General features: G+C 42.9%; 1 protein-coding gene across 2 annotated transcripts; it reads right to left on the reverse strand.

The window, feature by feature from the left end:
* Window positions 1-1,340: 1,340 nt before the first annotated feature.
* Msr-110 lies at window positions 1,341-12,629 on the reverse strand. 2 transcript variants are annotated; one of them, XM_001353709.4, is made up of 7 exons: window positions 12,371-12,629; window positions 12,075-12,180; window positions 10,228-10,254; window positions 8,795-8,992; window positions 3,409-3,656; window positions 2,047-3,341; window positions 1,341-1,969 (listed from the first exon to the last, which is right to left on the reverse strand). In XM_001353709.4, exons 2-7 carry the CDS (start codon window positions 12,168-12,170, stop codon window positions 1,947-1,949), a joined length of 1,887 nt encoding a protein of 628 aa, XP_001353745.3. In that variant the 5' UTR covers window positions 12,171-12,180; window positions 12,371-12,629; the 3' UTR covers window positions 1,341-1,946. The 2 variants fall into 2 exon arrangements, with proteins under 2 accessions (XP_001353745.3, XP_015043108.2); XM_015187622.2 differs by lacking the exon at window positions 10,228-10,254 and having other exon boundaries at window positions 1,856-1,969.
* Window positions 12,630-18,407: the final 5,778 nt, after the last annotated feature.

Raw genomic sequence — 18,407 nt, forward strand, 5'->3', positions numbered from 1 at the left:
CTCTATCCGATCAGGGACTAGGAAACTAAGGAGCTTTGACAGCACAAACCTTATTGCAGAAGATTTATGATATTATCTGAATCCCATAGTTTAAACCTGTTTCTCGTTTATATTTTATTGAAATTCCTTTTTGTCATCCATAATACGCAGTGTTTCCTTTGTATTTATTAGATGTATTACATTTGTGGTGTAAGTGGATGTGTTTAGCACCCAGAAAGAAGCGTATCGGACCTCATTAAGTACATTTATTCTTGATCCGTCTGTTCGACTTGTTGGACGCCTAGCTCTCGGAGACTATAAGAAGCTAGAGCAATCAAATTTTGTTTGTAGACTCCTGGGATATCACACAAAGAGCGAAATTCTGTGGCAGCCACATCAATCATGCCGATCAGATCGGATTATTATAGCCAGTGAAATTGCAGTCGATTCGCTACCCCGTCCAAGTGCTTGCTCATTCTCGCGCTCTCTCTCTCTCTCTCACACACACACTCTTCCTCGTGCAATGTGCGCCCCTTGGCGGAGTGGAGCGACTGTTGCTAGTTTATAGAGAGAGAGAGAGAGAGAGTGGGACAATTGTAAAGAAAGATGGAAACATATACAATACAGAGTGAAAGCATTAACGTTAGAACATAACTAGAGGTCGTGGTTCCTCTCTTTCTCTCTATGTTTTGCCATATCCCATGACAAGTGCGAGCAAAATGAAAAGATCCTGAAGAGAGAGCGATAGCAAAAGACAGCATGCATCCGATGCGATACCGATTCCGGCATAAGCCCACACATGTACCATATATAATCTCTGAGTACCGGGTATAAATATAGAGCCGCGCCCCTTGCCGCGTCTTTAGGCTTCAGTCTTGAGAAGAGACTCCAGAGAAGGCTCAGGAGTATTTCTCCATTCCCCACTGACTTTTAAACTCCCAATTGATTGTTCTACATTTCTACGGGCGGACATTTTCTTTGAAGAACGTCCAAACCCGAACCAAACTTTTGCAGACCTTGACTCTCGTTTCTGGCTATTCCTAAGGTCAAAAGAAAAAACCACCAAAATTCCCATTTTGATTTCCAATTATCCACAATTTTATTCGCTTCAAAATGTGTGTATGTGTGTGTTTGGTTGTGTCTATATATATATATATGTATATATATTTATGTGTATAAAATGTACAAATTTCTCACATCGTTTTGTTTTTTTTTTGCTGCTTAGTTTTTTTGTTTTTTGGAATTTGATTAAATCAAGGGATCGGATCAAATCGGATCAGCAACAGATCTCAGCAGACGCTCTTTCTTAATTTACTAAACAACTACACAAGACAATTAATTCATTAAAAATACGATAATAATTTATGTACAAAAATTTCCATCGGATTTATTTTTTTTTTTCATGTGTGTGTGTGTGTGTATGCAGTGTTTGTGTGTGGGAAAAACAAAACTGTAGACAATTCAAAACAAAAAAAAAAAAGAGTACTGAAAGAAAAACTGCATTGGAAAAACTTTCACAATTTTCATTCATTTCACATTTTGGAGATTCACAGGAGATTTGCTTCTTTTTTTTTGGATTTGGATTGTGGAATGTTTGCTTGTTTGTTTGTTAGACACGCAGATACATAAGGATATATCAGATATATCGGATATATATAAATCATATATAAAATATACAAATATACGAGGGGGAGACATATAGAAGAAGGCCACAAAAAATATGTTTGGAAAACTCTTTAAATCTTTTCTTTTGGTTTTTTTTTTCTTTCTTTCTTTTGTTGCTTGCTTGATGTTTTTCTTTACTTTTGGGGTTTTTTTTTATTGGGGACAGAGGCTGCTACAAATTGAATTCGTGGGGGTGGGGGGGTGGTTTGGTTGACTCCTTGGCTCCTCCTTCTACTCCTCCTTGGTTTCTCGTCGAGATTCGATTCGCAGAGCAGCAATCACAGGCGTGGTCTTCTTGTTACTTAAACGGAACGAGGCTGGACGACTGTCGAAGGGATATAGAGAGTGGAAACAACATTTAGTCAAGGGATCCAGCAAGATCTAAGGGGTGGATGAACTCACAGTGTGGTCGCTGCGACTCTTCGGCGGCGGCTCCTGCCTCGATCGCCTGCATCATGGGCACGGGAATGCGCACGGGCTGGGCCAGGCTGCGGCCATAGACCATGCGGCCGAACTGCAGCTGTGGTGGCTGATCGGGCATGGGTGGGGTCATGGTATCACGTGGCTGCTCGGGCAGAGGCTGCAGGATCAGGCGCTGCAGGCGCATCTGGGGCTGCTGCTCCGGCTGCTGTTGCTGCTGCTGCTGCTGCTCGCTGGTCTCCTGCTGGTGCTGCTCGGGCTGCTGCTGCTGCTCGGGCTGCGACTGGGGCTGCGTCTGGGACTGGGATTCGGTGGTGGCCTGCTCCGAAGAGCTGGACGAGACGTCAGTGCGCTCATCCTCCTCGCTGGAGGCATTGCCCTCGTTGGAGTCGGTGTTCTCCTCGGCGGCCAGGCGACGCAGTTCGTCGGTGATGCGGTCCTCGGCCATGCGCTGGATGCTGCGCAGATCATCGGCGGTGATGCCCACACGCTGCAGGGCCATGCCCAGGGGCATGTGCTGGATCTGGATCTGTGGCATCTCGCGCTGCTGCTGCTGCTGCTGCTGCATCTCACGGTGCTGCTGCATCTCGCGCTGCTGCTGCATCTCGCGCTGCTGCTGGATCTCGCGCTGCTGCTGCATCTCGCGCTGCTGCTGGATCATCTGCTGCTCGCGGTGCTGGGCGGGGATCTGCATGGGCACATCGTCGGCCACGTGGATCTCGCGGAAGGGCAGCTGCTGCATGTGGATGCGCAGGGTCTGGATCTTGGGCTGCTGCTGCTGCTGCTGCTGCTCCTCGGAGGACTCCATGCGCGGGGCCTGCATCACCTGCGGGGGCATGGGGGGACGCATGGGCAGGTGCTGGAACGGGGGCGGCAGCTGGCGGATGATGATTGGTCCCTGCTGCTGGGGCAGCTGCTGGTGCTGGTGCATCTGCATGGCCGGGGGCATCATGCGCTGGGGCATGTGGGTCAGTGGCATCTGGTCGGGCATGCGGCCGAAGGGAATGGGCACGCGCTGGAATGGAATGAACATGGGACGCAGGGGCTCGGAATCCTCGTCAGAGTCCTCCTCCTCCTCCCGCTGCCGCTTGGCCTCCTTCTCCTCCCGACTGGCCTCGTCTCCGCCATCGCAGAAGATCGAAATGCGCTCCCCGGTGATGCGGGCCTTCTTGGGATCTGTCGTCAGGTTCACGCCGAATGGCAGGGCCACCGTCTTCGAGGGCGAGTCGACAATCTCCTCGGCATGCTTGCGCTCCACCACGCAGTTCATGCGGGATCTATAGACAGGATCATGGGGTCATAAAAAGACTCAAGACTCAACAAAAAAAAAAAAGATAAACCTACTTCTTGTTGTTCCGCAGAATGGCGGCTGCCAGGTCGCTCAAGTCCAGCTCGAGCGGCATTTTGCCGGGCAACTTCTGCAGCTCGTCGGTCTCATCGCTCTCCGAATAGGAGTTGTCCTTGTCCGAGGTGTTGTCCTTGTCCAAAGAGTCCTCCTTGGCCGACTTGCGCATATCTTGGTCGAGATCCTGCAGCTCAGAATCATCGGCAGAGTTGGGTCCGCCCAGGAGAGGTTCAGCGCGGGGGAGTTCCTGAAAAGATGCCAAATAAAAGAGGGGGACTATTAGATGACGACCTTTACTCTTTACTTTATCTATAAATAATAAGGGAATACACAGCCAGCAGAAAAGATTATACACTACGGTTCGACATGCTCTTTGTGTACGGATGTACGGATGTGTATCTTCCAGAGACACTCATTATCTCCCCCTCAAATTGGATAGGCAAATAGGGAAGTCTTAGATCATCTTATATCATCCTCAAATTGTTACAAAAAATTACTCAAAAATTGTCGACTGTAACAGCAATTGTTCAATTTTTCAATTTTCTAGTAGTTTTCTTGACGGTTTTCCACCACCGGGCTTCAGGGCTTCAGCCGCTTCGTGCTCGAAACAATGAGAGATCCGATGTGGCTGCGATTGGGGCAGAGTCATTTGCCTGGCGGAGATGTGACCCCAACCTACATACGGACTCTCGTCAGAGTCGACTGCGACTGAAACCAAGAGTAAAATGCCATCGAAATAAACTTGTTTGTTGTCTGTTGGACGATGAAGCTCTCGAGAAGTCTAAACAAAACAGCAACAGAAATTACATAATCACAACAGTCACCAGCAAATGTCTATGTCTATGGGGCTCTCTGTGTCTCTGTGTGTGTGTGTGTGTGTGTGTGTGTATCTGGGGGATACGTGGCTAAGCATACTTCACGCCCAGCCACAAAACACAAACAGCAATGAAAATACAATTTATTTTATTTTGAAGCTCATTAATGCCAAACCATGAAAACGAGAGGGATGCACACTCTATAGAGAGCCAAAGATAGAGCGGGATGGCGAAGTGTTATGGTATGGATAATGCCTTATATATCCGGTTTGTGGATCGCTTATTTTGCAGGTCATCGTGTACTTGACAAAATACAAAATACAAAAAGAGGTTGACATTGAAATAGAACTGAAGAGATCTCTCTCAATGGATTTCCTCTATGTAGATTTAAACAGCTGGAAGTTTGCTTTGGTATTCTATAAAGTTCTTTGAGTAGAATTCCCTATAAATGGCCATTAGTTCTCTTTGAAATCTTTGGAATAAGTAGCTTATATACAAGTTCTTGTCTGGTTTGCAGCCTTAATATAGTTCCTGATTTTCTAGGGAGTGTTTAAAGAAGTTCTTTTTAGGTTCTAGGCCCAGCTCCCTAGAGATTGGTTTGATTTAATCTTTTTAACGATATCTAAGCACAATACTCGGGTATTTCTTGACATGTCTCACTCCCAGAAGTTCCTAGAAATGAAGTGATTCGTTAAGCTGTGTATTTTTCTAGCTTTAAAATATTTTCACCTGCTTAAAGTTGCATCTATTATGGGTCTCAAAGTTCTCCACTTTATATCTCACAGATAAAACCAAAGGTTAAAGTCTCCAGACTCTCATAAAGACTCTCAGTAGTAACCCAAAATGAGTACAGTGATAATTATTTGAGGCAAAACTTTAAACGCAGCCACAAATGGCGTTCGTTCAAAGAAATCTCTTTTCACAGCAGCTTCCCAGAAAAACCACAGCAGTCTCTGTCTGTCTGTCTGTCTGTCTGTCCCGTAAACCTGTCTCCAAAATGCAGATTAAACTCGAATCGATTCATCGCGAAATTGAGTCAAAAACCTGAGTCATGTGGCAGGCGGCAGGTGACACACTAACTGAAAATTTCACTTTAAAAAATATACGACTATGTGTACCTGAAAAACTGGCAAAAAACAAACAAAAACGAGAGGCCTGAGCCAGCGCCAGAGCCAGAGCCAGAGCCAGAGCCGAAACCAGTCAACAAAATCCAGTCTAAACCTCTTCCGTTGCTGTTGCTCTACCGATCGCTGGCTTTAGTTTTTCAAGGCCAACAGCGGGGCTCGAGATAAGAGATCTATTATAATACAAAGAGAACATTTGTTTGCCCCTAATTTGTTTTTGTGTGGAAACGCCAGCGGCGCACGAGACGGAGATGCGAGACGAGACATGTGGAGAATCGACTGTTGGACGGACGGACAGACGGACGGACGGACGGACTGTCGAGAGGCGCATTAAGATGACAATTAAATGATTACAAATTGAATGCTTTGTGCAATTAAAATGACAGACAGGCAGTAGGCATTTGTTGTGCAAAAAAAAACAAAAAAAACAAGATTTATTTATAGCCCAACGACTGTCCGGACGGAACGGAACGGAACGGGACGGGGCCTGACGCAAGCCTGCAATTTGAAATTCTAGAGGCACTCCAGTAATTTCTTTAGGGAAATCATCCATAAAAAAACGCAAAAATCAATTTGCATAGCTCGTATGATAAGTTGTTCTCCCTCTCCCTGTCCCTCTTGCGTTTCAAGCTTTATACATATATCTTTGTATCTTTGTGGCTCTGTATGGTCGCTGCGAGTACTTGTTTCTTTGTAGCTGTATCTACAAGTACGCCGTATGTGTGTCTTACATAATCGTCAGGCCAAAAACCATTTGCTTTGTCCCCAAAAAAAAAAAAAAAAAAAAAAACCAGCAGAGAAGCAAAAGATACGAAAGAAACGAAAGACTTAAGCGCGCAACTCGCCTTAAATGGCAAACAGTCAACAGCAGACTATGGCCAAAACCACAATGGAAGAGGCTAGTGGAGGGGGGGAGAGGGGAGTCCCCAGTCCCCAGTCGCCAGTCCATTGGTCTTCTGTAGTTGACTTTTGCAGATGCCTTCGGCTGCCGCTGGTTGTTTGCTTAGTTGGTGCACAGCGGCGCCAGACCAAAAACAAAAACAAAAACCAAAAAAAAAACCAAAAAACAAACTGACAGCCAAATTGCATTATGGCCAGGCCTGTTGCAAGAGCGATGGCCACGTGAGAAGATTGATCTTCATCTGGGCCAGATATTCACACACTGAAACCCAACCAAAGAGGGTTTTGTGTGCCCCAGCCTTAGGCAAGAGACGATACATCATAAATATGCAAGTCTTTTCTGCATATCTAAGATGATATATACCCTAGCGATGGTCCAAAGACTAATCTGTGCTAAAGCGGGTCTCAGAAAATGATTAAAATGCAATCACATACAGGTTTTTGACCAATTTCGACTTTAACTCTAGCTCTGACTCATTTTTGGGTTTCATTTGGGAATCTTTAGAGTTCTTCAGCTGAGAAATTCACTGTGGCAGTATTGTTAATGGATTACAGACAGCTTAAGGAACAGTCTATCTATATAGATCTGAACACCTTCAAAGAAATAACCAGGGGAACTATTCGTATGCTTAGATTGGTTTCCTTTTTTAAGATCTATCCCCTCTCAATCTGTTGTCAGATCTGCAGTCCCCTCTACCATCTTTCCAGCTAGCCTTTGGAATCCTCTAAAAATATCGTTACCAATTATTAAAGATTGTTCAAAGTTGAAGCCATGAACAATTTGCAATCATCTGCTTCATTAAAGGAAATCGTACAGACTTTCACGATCTTCAGAGCCATCTCTAGTGGCTGTCTGTGGCTGCTGTGGCTGCTGTGTCTGTGGCTGCTTCTGCTATTGCCACAGCTGATGATCTCTGGCATTTGGGAATCCACATTCAGCAGCAGCAGCAGCAACCACAATATGCTGCCGCGCCCACACGCCCGCTGCCTGAGAGAGGAGGCGCGCTTGAGTGGATTACGGTTTGTGTATGGTGGGGGCCTGCTTGCAACATTTTTTTGTTGCCTGGCAGCCGTTTGCTGGCTGCTGGCTGCTTTCACTTTGTCTGGCATTTGATTCGCAATTGTCTGCCGCTCCGCTGTTGCTGTTGTTGTTGCTGCTACTGTTGTTGCTGTTGTTGCTGTTGTTGTTGTTGGGATGGTGGATGGTGGTGGCTGCCTCTCCTGGTTATTATGTCGCAAGCTCCACCATTTTGGTGTCCACTTAAGCGTCAAATTATGGGAATTTCGCTTGATTGAATTTATCGTTGCATTCGTTCAGTCATTCACTCATTCACTCACTCACTCACTCACTCACTCACTCATTCGTTTACATAAGCCACAGACCCCGATCGAATCGGGTTGAATAACCTCATCCTCATCTTTGGGTATTGAAACCACCATTGAAGCCACATCTATGATCTCTCTAATGCTGTTCAATTTTTGTGAACTTTCCACTGGCTACCATTCTCTAATTGAATATTGATGGTAGTCCCCCCGCAGTCCCAGTCCCCCTCCACAGTCGCCATCATAATTAACTTGGCAATCACTTGGAAAATGATTAGCGAATTGTCATTAAATTTGAATTATGCGCCCTGCCCAGTCATCAGCCATCTTTATGGCCATAAATCTAACCATTTTATGGTTACTTTTTTTCTTTTTTTTTTGTTATGGCCATTCGTTTAAATCGGTTATATACTCGTACATATGTAACATTATATGGGTGAAATTTCACAAGGAAGCACGCAATTGTCTTATGAAATTGCTTATTCAATCAGTTTTGATTGAAGCGGTGGGCACACATCCATATATGGAGAAAGGTTTATAAACTATAGGAAGTCTTTTGCTTTTATAACCATAGAAATTGGTACGTTTAAAGCGTATAAATTACAATTACAACGCAAAAACACTTTTCCCACAATGTCTGCCTCAGACATTTTTGGTTTTTTTTTGGCTGGTTTACCTCTAAAGAAAACCCCCTAAAAATCCATAATTTCTTGTAAAAATTTCACAAAATTCAATGGCATTAAGTTCCCATTTCCAGCCCAAATATTCTACATATTATACATCATATTTCTAGTGCCGGTACCGGTACACTGCCTGTCACAATTCTACAACCCAATTTGGAACTAATAGCGCGTGCAGTCCAAAAAAAAATGGCTTTCAGGGGAAATTATACACGGAATACACTTATTTTTGTTGTCTGTTTTTCGGCTATCACGAGATTGTACCTACATTTTCCGGTAATTATATTTAATATTCGAATATTTTTATTGGTTGCTGGGGAGGGGAGGGGGGACGTGGCTGGTGCAACCAATCTGTGGCGTGTGTGTGGCAGAGCGAAGAGCTACTCGTATCATTAACCAACCGATCTATTATTTTTCCAAAACACGATACGATATGTACGTACGGTATATCTGATGATCATTGAGGCAGAAAGGAGGATATACATCTGATGTTCATTGAGGGGGAAACAAAGAGGGTTGGATTGGAATCGGATTTGGACTTACCTTTCCCACCTGTTGCAGGGTCTCGAGCATCAGCTCCTTCTCCAGCACCGAATCGAGGGCCTGGACCTGGTCGCACGAGGCCTTGGCCTGCAGATACGATGAGGCCAGAATGAAGGAGCCCAGGATAAAGGCCGAAACGATGACGGTGAAGGCGGTGATCTTGGCGATTTTCACCGAATTCGCCTGACGCTTGTAGGCCTGTAAAAAGAGAACACACAGAAAAACCAAAAGATTAGCCATGAGAAATGTATATGTTTTGTATTTTGTATGCAATTTGATTTATTGTACGAGTACGTGCTGTTTTGTCTATGACCTCTATCTCTCTCTCTCACTGTGTGTATTGGTTTTTTTTTGGGGGGTCAAGCGACCTTACTCTACAAAATGTTGCTCTTTAACCGGGCCGCTTCCGATCACGTTTCCCCCTTGAACTTAAGGGCAGACTTGAATTTTACTTTTGGAAAATATTTGAGTCAGCAAAAGAAAATAAAGAACAAATGGTGTTCAAGTGTTTTTCTTTCAAATGTTAATGGAAAGCTGGCAGTGAATGCCAGTTAGATCATATCAAATATTTGTTTTTCTTTGGGCAGATCTTTTATTTATTGTTTGTTTTGGGCTTATCTTTTATTTGCTTTACTTTGAGCAGCGGTTTTTGTTTGGTTTTTGAGCAGAGGTTTTCTGCGGCTGTGACTAATATTGAACTTTCTGCTTAAGGTGCAAAAATTTACAAGTCAATGCAAAAAGCATGAAGACCAAATATCAACAACAGATCGAGTACGAGTGTGTACATATACAAAAGAAAGAAAAACATTGGGGTTTGACGTTGATTGCATAACAGGAAGAGGCGGCACTCTCGGCTGTGGCAGAGGCAGGGGCAGAGGCAGGGGCAGTCGAGGTTCGCCGCAGAAATTGAGGAAATGCCAAGCCCAAGAGGAGGCCCAAGAGAAAACTCTTGAAGTGTCTTCCACTTCACTTTGGTTGTAGGTGCAGTCAGGTGAGGCCCCTGCCCATGCCTCCTGCCTCTGCCCCTCTTTTTGGGTTGGGTATACATGTATCTTCAGTTTTGTATCTTTCGAATGTGAGTATGTGTGTGTGTGTGTGTGTGTGTGTGTGTGTGTGCAGCGAAATGTGCAATGAGTGTGTGCTTTTTTTTAACACCTTTACGTGCGTGGCGTGGCTTGGCTTGGCATGGCGTGGCGTGGCCCCAAAATGCAAGTTGCGAAAGTGAATTTTGTGAGTGAGCTACGAGGGGGGTGGGGGGTGGTAGGAGTAGTGGAGTAGTGATCATCGTCATGCAGTGAAGTGGAAGTGAATGGATCCGATCGTCAGCGGACACTCTACTCTACATATCGTACTCTAATGCGGGGTTTTAATCGGTGGTTAATTTTTTTCTTTTTTTTTTTTTGCGGTGCTGACAAAAGACTTGAACGACAAACCTGATGATTAAAGTTAAAAAATCCCATCTGTGGTTGGTGTTTGTTGTGTGGTTTGTTTTTTTTTTTTTTTGTTGGTGTGTTTTTTGGGGGTTACAGGGAAAATTTCATATTGTCAATCACGGTTTTGATTTTTTTTTGCATTCACAAAACGATTTTTGTGGTTAGCACACACACACACAAGCACACACAGAAAGATACATAAAAACAAGAAAAATACAGAGAGAAAAAAAAGGTTAATGAGATTGCACTGTAAGGTAGGGGACAGCGGGGAAGGGTATGGTGGTTGGGGGGATGGTGGATGGGGAGGGGGAGGGGGGGACAAACGCTTAGCAATACTTAGCACATATGAATGGAAAAACAAACAATGCAGAAAAGGGAAAGCTCTTTGGCCAAGGGTCGCTCTTTGAAGGCTAAGTGATCGAGTGACTGAGGCCCTGATTGATGGCCTGACTGATGATTGGTGGTACGACACTGTGGATTGTTTTGAGTTATTAGAAAGGTCAGCGGGAGAGAGCCCCTGGGCTTTTTGAGATCTTAAAATGATAGGAAAAACGGGGAAGAACCAAGCATTTGGTCTGGTAAATCCCCGCTACACTCGTTGGGGAGTTGGGGCCATGCATTCCGTTCCCTTAAACCCCCCACAAATGGACTGCCACCCCACAAAAACCTTTCGTTTTTCAGCACCTGAACAAATCTGTCCTTCAGTTCACCTCCACACACAGAGAGTGCACTCCAATCAGGGTCTGTCTGTCTGTCTGTTGGATAACTGTTGGCTTTCACTGTAGGGATTGTGAAAAGGGGGCAGCCCCCGCAAAAAAAAATCTGTTTATGGCTGAGGCGGATGCTGACTGTTGAATGCCAAATGCAAACAAATGAAAAAATGAAAAATGGAAAAAATGCAATTTATGTAAATTTTCCATTTTTACCCACACACAACGACAGACAGACAGAGAGACAGGGGAGACAGGGAGACAGGGAGAGAGAGAGATCTAATAATCTAATATATACTATTATATATAGCTATATACAGATATAGTATGGCTGGGAAAACGGGTTGAACAACTCAAAGTACGAGTACTAATAGTATATCTTGGTATTTGTTTAGGTTTGTTTTTGTTTTTATCATTATTAGCGAACGTCGTGACTGACTTATTAGAGGTCTCTTGTGGGTCTGGTGTTTCGATTTGAGCTGGTTTTCTATTTGTCTAACCATAATGGGGGTACACAGATCCATTCACACCTCGTCTCGAAGAACGTCAGCGATTGCTGATTTCAGATTGCTGATTTCAGATTGCTGGTGTATCTTGCAGATACATGGATGCATGGACTGTGGCTGGGTCTCTGCGTGTCTCCCATGGAAATGTCAACCAGCAATTGTCAAAGCCACTCACGTTGCATGCACAATCCAGACAATAATAATTTTTAAAATTGCACATTAAGTGCAGAGACAGAGGGGATTGCAGCAGCAAATTGCTTATGCATGCAGCAGGCTTTCCTCCACCTCCACCTCCACATCCACCTCCTGCTCTGAGGCATAGGCGCTCTGGCTGATTGGGTGAAAATGCTGCTCACGTTTGCAGCTGCGTGCAGACGCAGACCCTCGCATTGCGCATACGCTCTGTGGTCCGCAGGCGGATGTGCCACCAGCAAAAGTCTGACCCTGGAACCCACTTGGCTGCCGAACTCGGCCCAAAAATAGCGCAAATAATTGCCAATCAAAATGGGCAAAAAATGGGACACGTTTTTTTTCCGTAATTAAAAGGGGTTGGAGCGGGAGGGTGGGGGATGGGGGATGGGATAGATGCATATTTGGATGGTAAGGGCTCTACTGTACGGTGTGTACTTACCGGTGGCGGCTCACTGGCGGTGCTATAGACCTCGCTGGCCGCATAGTCGGGCTTCATTTGCACGGTAGCCATGGAGACGGTATCCTTCTCGGTCATCTATAAATCACTATAAATATGAGGATCTGATTAGATTTCAATGGTTTGCAATGGATCCTTTTCGTTTGTGGGGAGGAAGGGTTGGTGGTAGGGGGAAAAAAAATTCAAATCCAAGGACATGCATTCCCTTTAGTTCACATTTGAGCACAGGTTTCTCTTTCCACAATTTTCACTTTTCGTAATTTTTTCTCTTCACTTACATAGAAAATTTTTCCAAAAAAAATTCGAATAAAAGTAAAAGGAAGTTTTTGTTGAACTTTTCTGCGTTGTTGTGTTGTGTTTTTTTTTGTTTGTTTTTTGTTGGTATTTCTTGATGAGCGAAAAAGTTGTCTGACCAACTTTTCGATTGTGGGTATATTTTTTTCTTTTTAGCTGGCTTTTGAGGATAACGGAATACTACGTCTTTGCTGTACGACTGCCACTCGCCGTCTGAAGCCACAAACGCGTTTCGTTTCAGATTTTTCTACCAGATTTAAAACATTTTTCGACGCCAACGGCAGTGGCGCGCCGACTGCGGCAGCGACTGCAGGCCCCACAGTCACACAAACAACACGTACAGGTAGAGCAGAGAGGCGGCGGCAGCAGCAGTGACGCTGACAGAGACAGCTGCAAGATCAGCGGCAGACAGACACGAACCGACACGAAAAAAAAAACGAAACGAAACGAAAAATAAAAGTAAAACAAACAAAAAAAGCAACAAAAAGCACACGAAAGCTGGCTTACGAACACACACACACACACACACATGGAAGCGAGCTTTGCAGTCGAGCTTGAGCAGAGCAGAAACAAGAAAGCGAGTGAGAGAGAGAGAGAGGGGGAGACGGGTACTCTGGCTGTACCCTGCCAGATCAGATCGATTGGTTCTATGAAAACGTTATCAGACATAAACAGATGATCATACATATTTCATAGGAATGTAAACACAATACTCGGTTCGTATTATTTTCGAGCCCCTGCACAAACGTTTTCCATGCTAAGAAAACTGTTTTCTGATTACCATTAATTGGAAAATGGTGTCTGGTATTGCATATTAATGGACATATGTATGAACGAGTATTAGATTTGCAGCACAAATGTTTCTAGAATTTAGTTGAATTTACTAACAAAACACAGAAGTTTTCCTCACTACAAATCGATCGTTTCAAAGCTGCTTTTGTTATCTTTTATGGCACAGAAGTTTTCCTCAGAAATAAACTCTAGTGTGTTTTTAGCAAAATTTATTAGAACCCAGAGCTTAAAAAAAATCAAACCTCTTGTGGGATCAAAACTTGTGCCCTCTATAGCAAAGTTCTACAAAAAACTATGATACCCCAAGCTCAGAAATCGAAAAATAAGTACTCGCCTGTATTCGGACAGTAGTCGCAGAGCTACTCCCGTGACGAAGAACTAAATTGAATATAATAATATAATTATATTGTATGATTTTAATGGAACTCGTAGTGCCTGGTACATACATATATGTATTCTATACAACTACTTGTAGAACTTTTTGTATATGCATAGTTATATTTATTTGAAAACATCAGTTGTTTTTCAAACCTTTCTATGGGCAAAACAATTCGTTCGACATTCCCCCAATTAGTTGCAGCTAATCCAATTTAAAGGGCGACAAGCAGAACCAATTGGTCCATGGAAGCGTACATGCCTTAGCCGTAGGGTAGGGTATGGGTATGGTATGGGCAAAAAGCTCGGCACACTAAAAATTAAAGGTACTTCGTACTCCGCCAACACATCCACGCACACACACACACACACACACACACACACATGCATATAAACAGATCTCGTATAACTCGTATAACTCCCCGACTTTAAAAGTTGTTGGAACCGCTGCTGCTTCAGCTGCTTCAGCTGCTGCTGCTGTTGCAGCTACTCTTTCTTGTTGCTTTTGCACTAAAACTTGATGTTTTTGTTGCTTACGAAAAGAAAAAGAAAAACATTAATTTTTGTTGTTTTGTGTGTGTGTGTGTGTTTTTTTTTTGTCCATTGTTGTAATAATTGTAGCTGGGGCCAAATGCAATGCACTTGTTCCCCTGCCCCCATACAGAGGCAATACAGAGTAGTGCTCATATTATAAGAGATACTATTTATATTGTATAGTATATATGCTATATAGACGGCGTTCATCTTGATTGCCGGCCGCCTGCTGTGTGCTTAGATTATTCATAATTTCTGGCGGCATGGCACGGCATCCACTTTGGGGGCACACACAATTCTCAAAACGAATCTAAGGTTACGGGTGGGTCTCCAAAAGTTTACTTCGAATTGATAATGATAATGCCTATCCGACATTGCTTATACGCCCTGTGGCCAATCCGTTTTTGTGTTTTTGGTTTTTGGTTTTGTTTTGATTTTCGTCTTTCCTTCTTTCTTTCGGTGTGTTGTCTGTTTTTGTCTGGGTTTATATCATGCTAGATGCTCGTTTATTATCTATTTTTGGTGACCCAAGCTCTTATGTAAGCTAGAGATCAGTTGTATTTTTTTTTTTGTTTTTTTCGGACTCTTTCTCTGTTAATTGCATAATTTTCTGGGTTTATGATTAAAATGTCACAAGCCAACGAACCAACAGAGCTGGTCAAACTCTCCAAGTGATTAGTCAATAGGAGTGAACACAAAAAAAAAGAAGAGTGTTTTTCTTTGTCTGTGTTTATGCAACGCCCCTTCAAATGATAGAGCTAGAGAGAGAGAGAGAGAGAGAGAGAGGGGATGCTGATGGGCCTGGGGTCTGTCTGTGTCTGTGTCTGGGTCTGGGGATCATCCTCCCAACCAGCTAATCCCATGGCTTTCATTTTCATTTTACTTGCGCCTGGCTTTTTCCCCAATTATTAATTAGAGTTACATTTTTGATTGTGTTTTCTCATTGCATCACAGATTTTCCATTCATTTCCCTCCATTGAAAAACAGGGGGGAAAATGGGAATGGGAACGCTTGAATCTCAATTTCATGGATAGCTTAACAGCTGCCATTATGGACTGACATTTGTTCTTCAAGAAAACAACTTTAACAACTGGAATTCCCCCAGCAGCAGCAAAAAAAAAAAATATATATGTATATATATAAAAATCTGTATGCAAATCGCATTCGTCTCCGTACCCAAATGACCTGCCCTACGTTCGAACCAACGAATAAGAATAGGAATCGTTTAGGAATTTCTAGAAAAACCACATTAGAAATAGCCAATTCCAATTCCAGGTCTAGTCCGAGTTTATTCCAGGAATCTACATATATATGACCCTCCACCATGTCTCTGGGTTTTTTTCTTATCAAGAAATTATTTATTATTATTTATTAAAAATATGTATTAAATAACTAGGAATTTATTTAATGGCCACAAGCTGGCTGTAAAGTATTGTCTCATTTGTAGAATCGTCTCAATTAGCAAATCTACGACAATGTCTGTCCCTCTGGCAGATGATAAGTTTTGAGTTTTGAAAGCTTTAGCAATAGATATATAGATATGTATGTACATATGTATATCTCAACCATTCGTACCATTCAGGGAAGGGCTCTCAGGCTTTACGATCTGGTGGGGATTTTTGTTTTGCACCGACTATAAACATTTCTACTCAAGCTTGCTTAGAGCTGAAAGATGCGCTAGGCTTGACTCGCAAATTGGCACCCGGCTTTGGCCACAGATACAACTACGACTCCAGCACCGGCTGGAACTGCTGTAGAGATCCGGCGCTACGATCAGAGGTGGAGGGGGCGGAGTGGGGGGGCCTCTGAGGAGGTACCAAGCGGCGACGTGGCACCGGTCTTAGGCTTGGGAATTGTGTAAAATGGAAACAGCAGCAGCAAAAAAAAAACTGAAAACAAAAACTGAAAACGAGCAAAAAACAAAAAGCAAAAAGCAAATTCAATGCAGCCATCGAACGGATACACACACACACACACACCGAAAGATACATGCGAGTATCTCGAAGATACAATGAGACGCCGCTGCCTAATAACTGAGGTTTGTGCATGTGCAAAATAAAATCGAAACAAATCACAAAAAATCTCATAAATAATAGCCACAACAACAAAAAAAAACACAAAAAATGAGGCTTGTTTCGTAGTTGAAGCTTTTGATACTCTCACAGATGGGATGCTACGATAGTAGGCATATGATATAGGGATTTCCAGCATACCAAATCTTTCATTTATAGAAAAGACCAAGGAAGAACCAAACGAAGAGATAGATAGTGAGAGAGAGAACTATGTAGATACTCGTATATAAGCAGAGAGACAGGTGCAACGATTGAGTGTTAAAGATAGCGAATGAACGAGAAGGAGGGCCCCCTGCACACTCGCTTCACTCGTGCACCAACCCCTGGCTCACTCGCTTCGGTAGCTCGATATGGGAAATACATATGTCTGACGACGCCCCAAAACTTTTTTATATAACAAAGAGATATCGAAAAACAAGGCTGCTTATAAGAAGTGCATAGAGGGGCCCTGTCAAAATACATACGAGTAATAACAAATTACGACTACAAGTTTTTAAATCAGATGGAGACCGTTTAGACGAGGTTTAAAACTCTCCTCGAAACCGTAACAAACCGGGACCAAGAGAGAGAGCGAAAGAAGGACTTTGATTCCTAGTGCATGAACAACTTTTATGAATCGTAATACCCTCTACAAAAGTGTATCCACAACAACGAAAGACCACAAAAGTTTTCGATCGTTAGCGCAGCTCTTGTCGTCGTCTCGTCGCCATTTTGGCTTTTGGCTAAAATTAGCTAATAACAATAAAAAAAATAGAAAAAAAATAGAAAAAGCAACAAACAAAAACCAAAAAAAAAAAGGTAAACAAGCGAACCAAAATAAACCCAGAAAAATAAAGTTACGAACATCCGAAGAAAACCAAAAGCGATATAAACAATCATATGGGCAGGGCGGACATTGACGGGTAGGCGTTTGCAAGTGGAAATCAGAGTCAAAAATGATAGGGTAATAACGATCATACATACACCGTATGTATGTATATTAATTAATTGAATTTTCAACGGTGCCCGAATGAATAAAGATTCAGCATTATCCTCTACCAATTGCATTGGTAATACTTTTAAGATTCTTCAATAAATTGTATGCAGTTTTCTAATATGATTCGACTATAAATTCAAACTCAATTCAGTTGAGTTTTCACTTCATTAATTATAAAATTTTTCCCTACTTCATTAGTGGGATACCAACTTCCTACTCGCTCGGCAAGTACATTCATACATAGTACATATATTTCAATCGCATTTGCTGGGAGTTTGGTCACGGGAGACTGAACGAAGCGGCGAGTAATTACAAATGAATTTTCAACTGTTCAAAGATTACTTCCACGGGGATTTTATTTGATTTTTGTTATACCCCGACGAGTACACGTAGCGTACAAAGGTACATACATATGTACAATACAAAGTACATTTTAAACATACATATATACATATACTCGTATAGGACCAGGCAGCAAGTAGATCTAGATCTTAGATCGTACATAGGAACAGGTATCCCTTAGTCGTATTATTATCCATCTGGTTTCTATATTATATTACCCTCTGACTCTATCTTTTCACAGAGAAACTGCGTTCTAAGAATTCATCAGCTTTTGCTGGCTAACTTTTTGTGTGTCCGGCTATTGGAACGAACGTGCGACCGCCGATTAACACCTTAATGTTAGAAACCCCAACTGGAACCCTCCACACCTCTCTCTCTCTCTCCCTCTCCCCCTCTCTCTTTCTCTTTGGGACATCCTGGGGACCGAGCATTGAGCATGTGATGAAAGCATGCCCATAAAAATTAAGCCAATTTGGATAGGAACAAAAGAAGTTTTTGTCTGCCCAGCAGCCCGTAAATTGACGGGGAAGATCTTCAGATCATTCGTGTTTTTTTTCGGTTTTGTTTGTTGTTTTTCTGTCTCTCTCTCCCTGTCTCTGTCTCTCTAAATATTGTCAATTAGCGACGCTTCTGTTTTGAACGATCTATCCATATCTGTGTGGCGGTATGGATGTGCATATTAGTATGGGTATGCGCTTGAAATAGTTTTGGGTTCTGCTTATACCCTCACTCTGGTTGTATTTCTTTTGATTCCATCAGAGAATGTCCTCAAAAGATAGGAGATGTATCTACAGATGATTTAAGATCTTTAATAACTAATTTCATAGCTCAAATCTCAACCCATTTGGAATGCCTTGTCGTCTTATCTCTGTCCAGAGTATGTATACATTTGAGAATAATAATGCTCTCTAGAACCTTCACTAAACCCAC

Source organism: Drosophila pseudoobscura, chromosome X (genome assembly GCF_009870125.1).
Source record: "Drosophila pseudoobscura strain MV-25-SWS-2005 chromosome X, UCI_Dpse_MV25, whole genome shotgun sequence".
NCBI classification, from domain to species: Eukaryota; Metazoa; Arthropoda; class Insecta; order Diptera; family Drosophilidae; genus Drosophila; species Drosophila pseudoobscura.

Coding starts and splice junctions, on each gene's coding strand:
- Msr-110 (XM_001353709.4), bottom strand. CDS start 12,170: ATGACCGAGAAGGATACCGTCTCCATGGCTACCGTGCAAATGAAGCCC. Junction 10,255..12,074: donor CCGCCAGTGAGCCGCCACCG/GTAAGTACACAC, acceptor CACCAACCACAG/ATGGGATTTTTTAACTTTAA. Junction 3,657..8,794: donor CCCTGCAACAGGTGGGAAAG/GTAAGTCCAAAT, acceptor GCATCTTTTCAG/GAACTCCCCCGCGCTGAACC.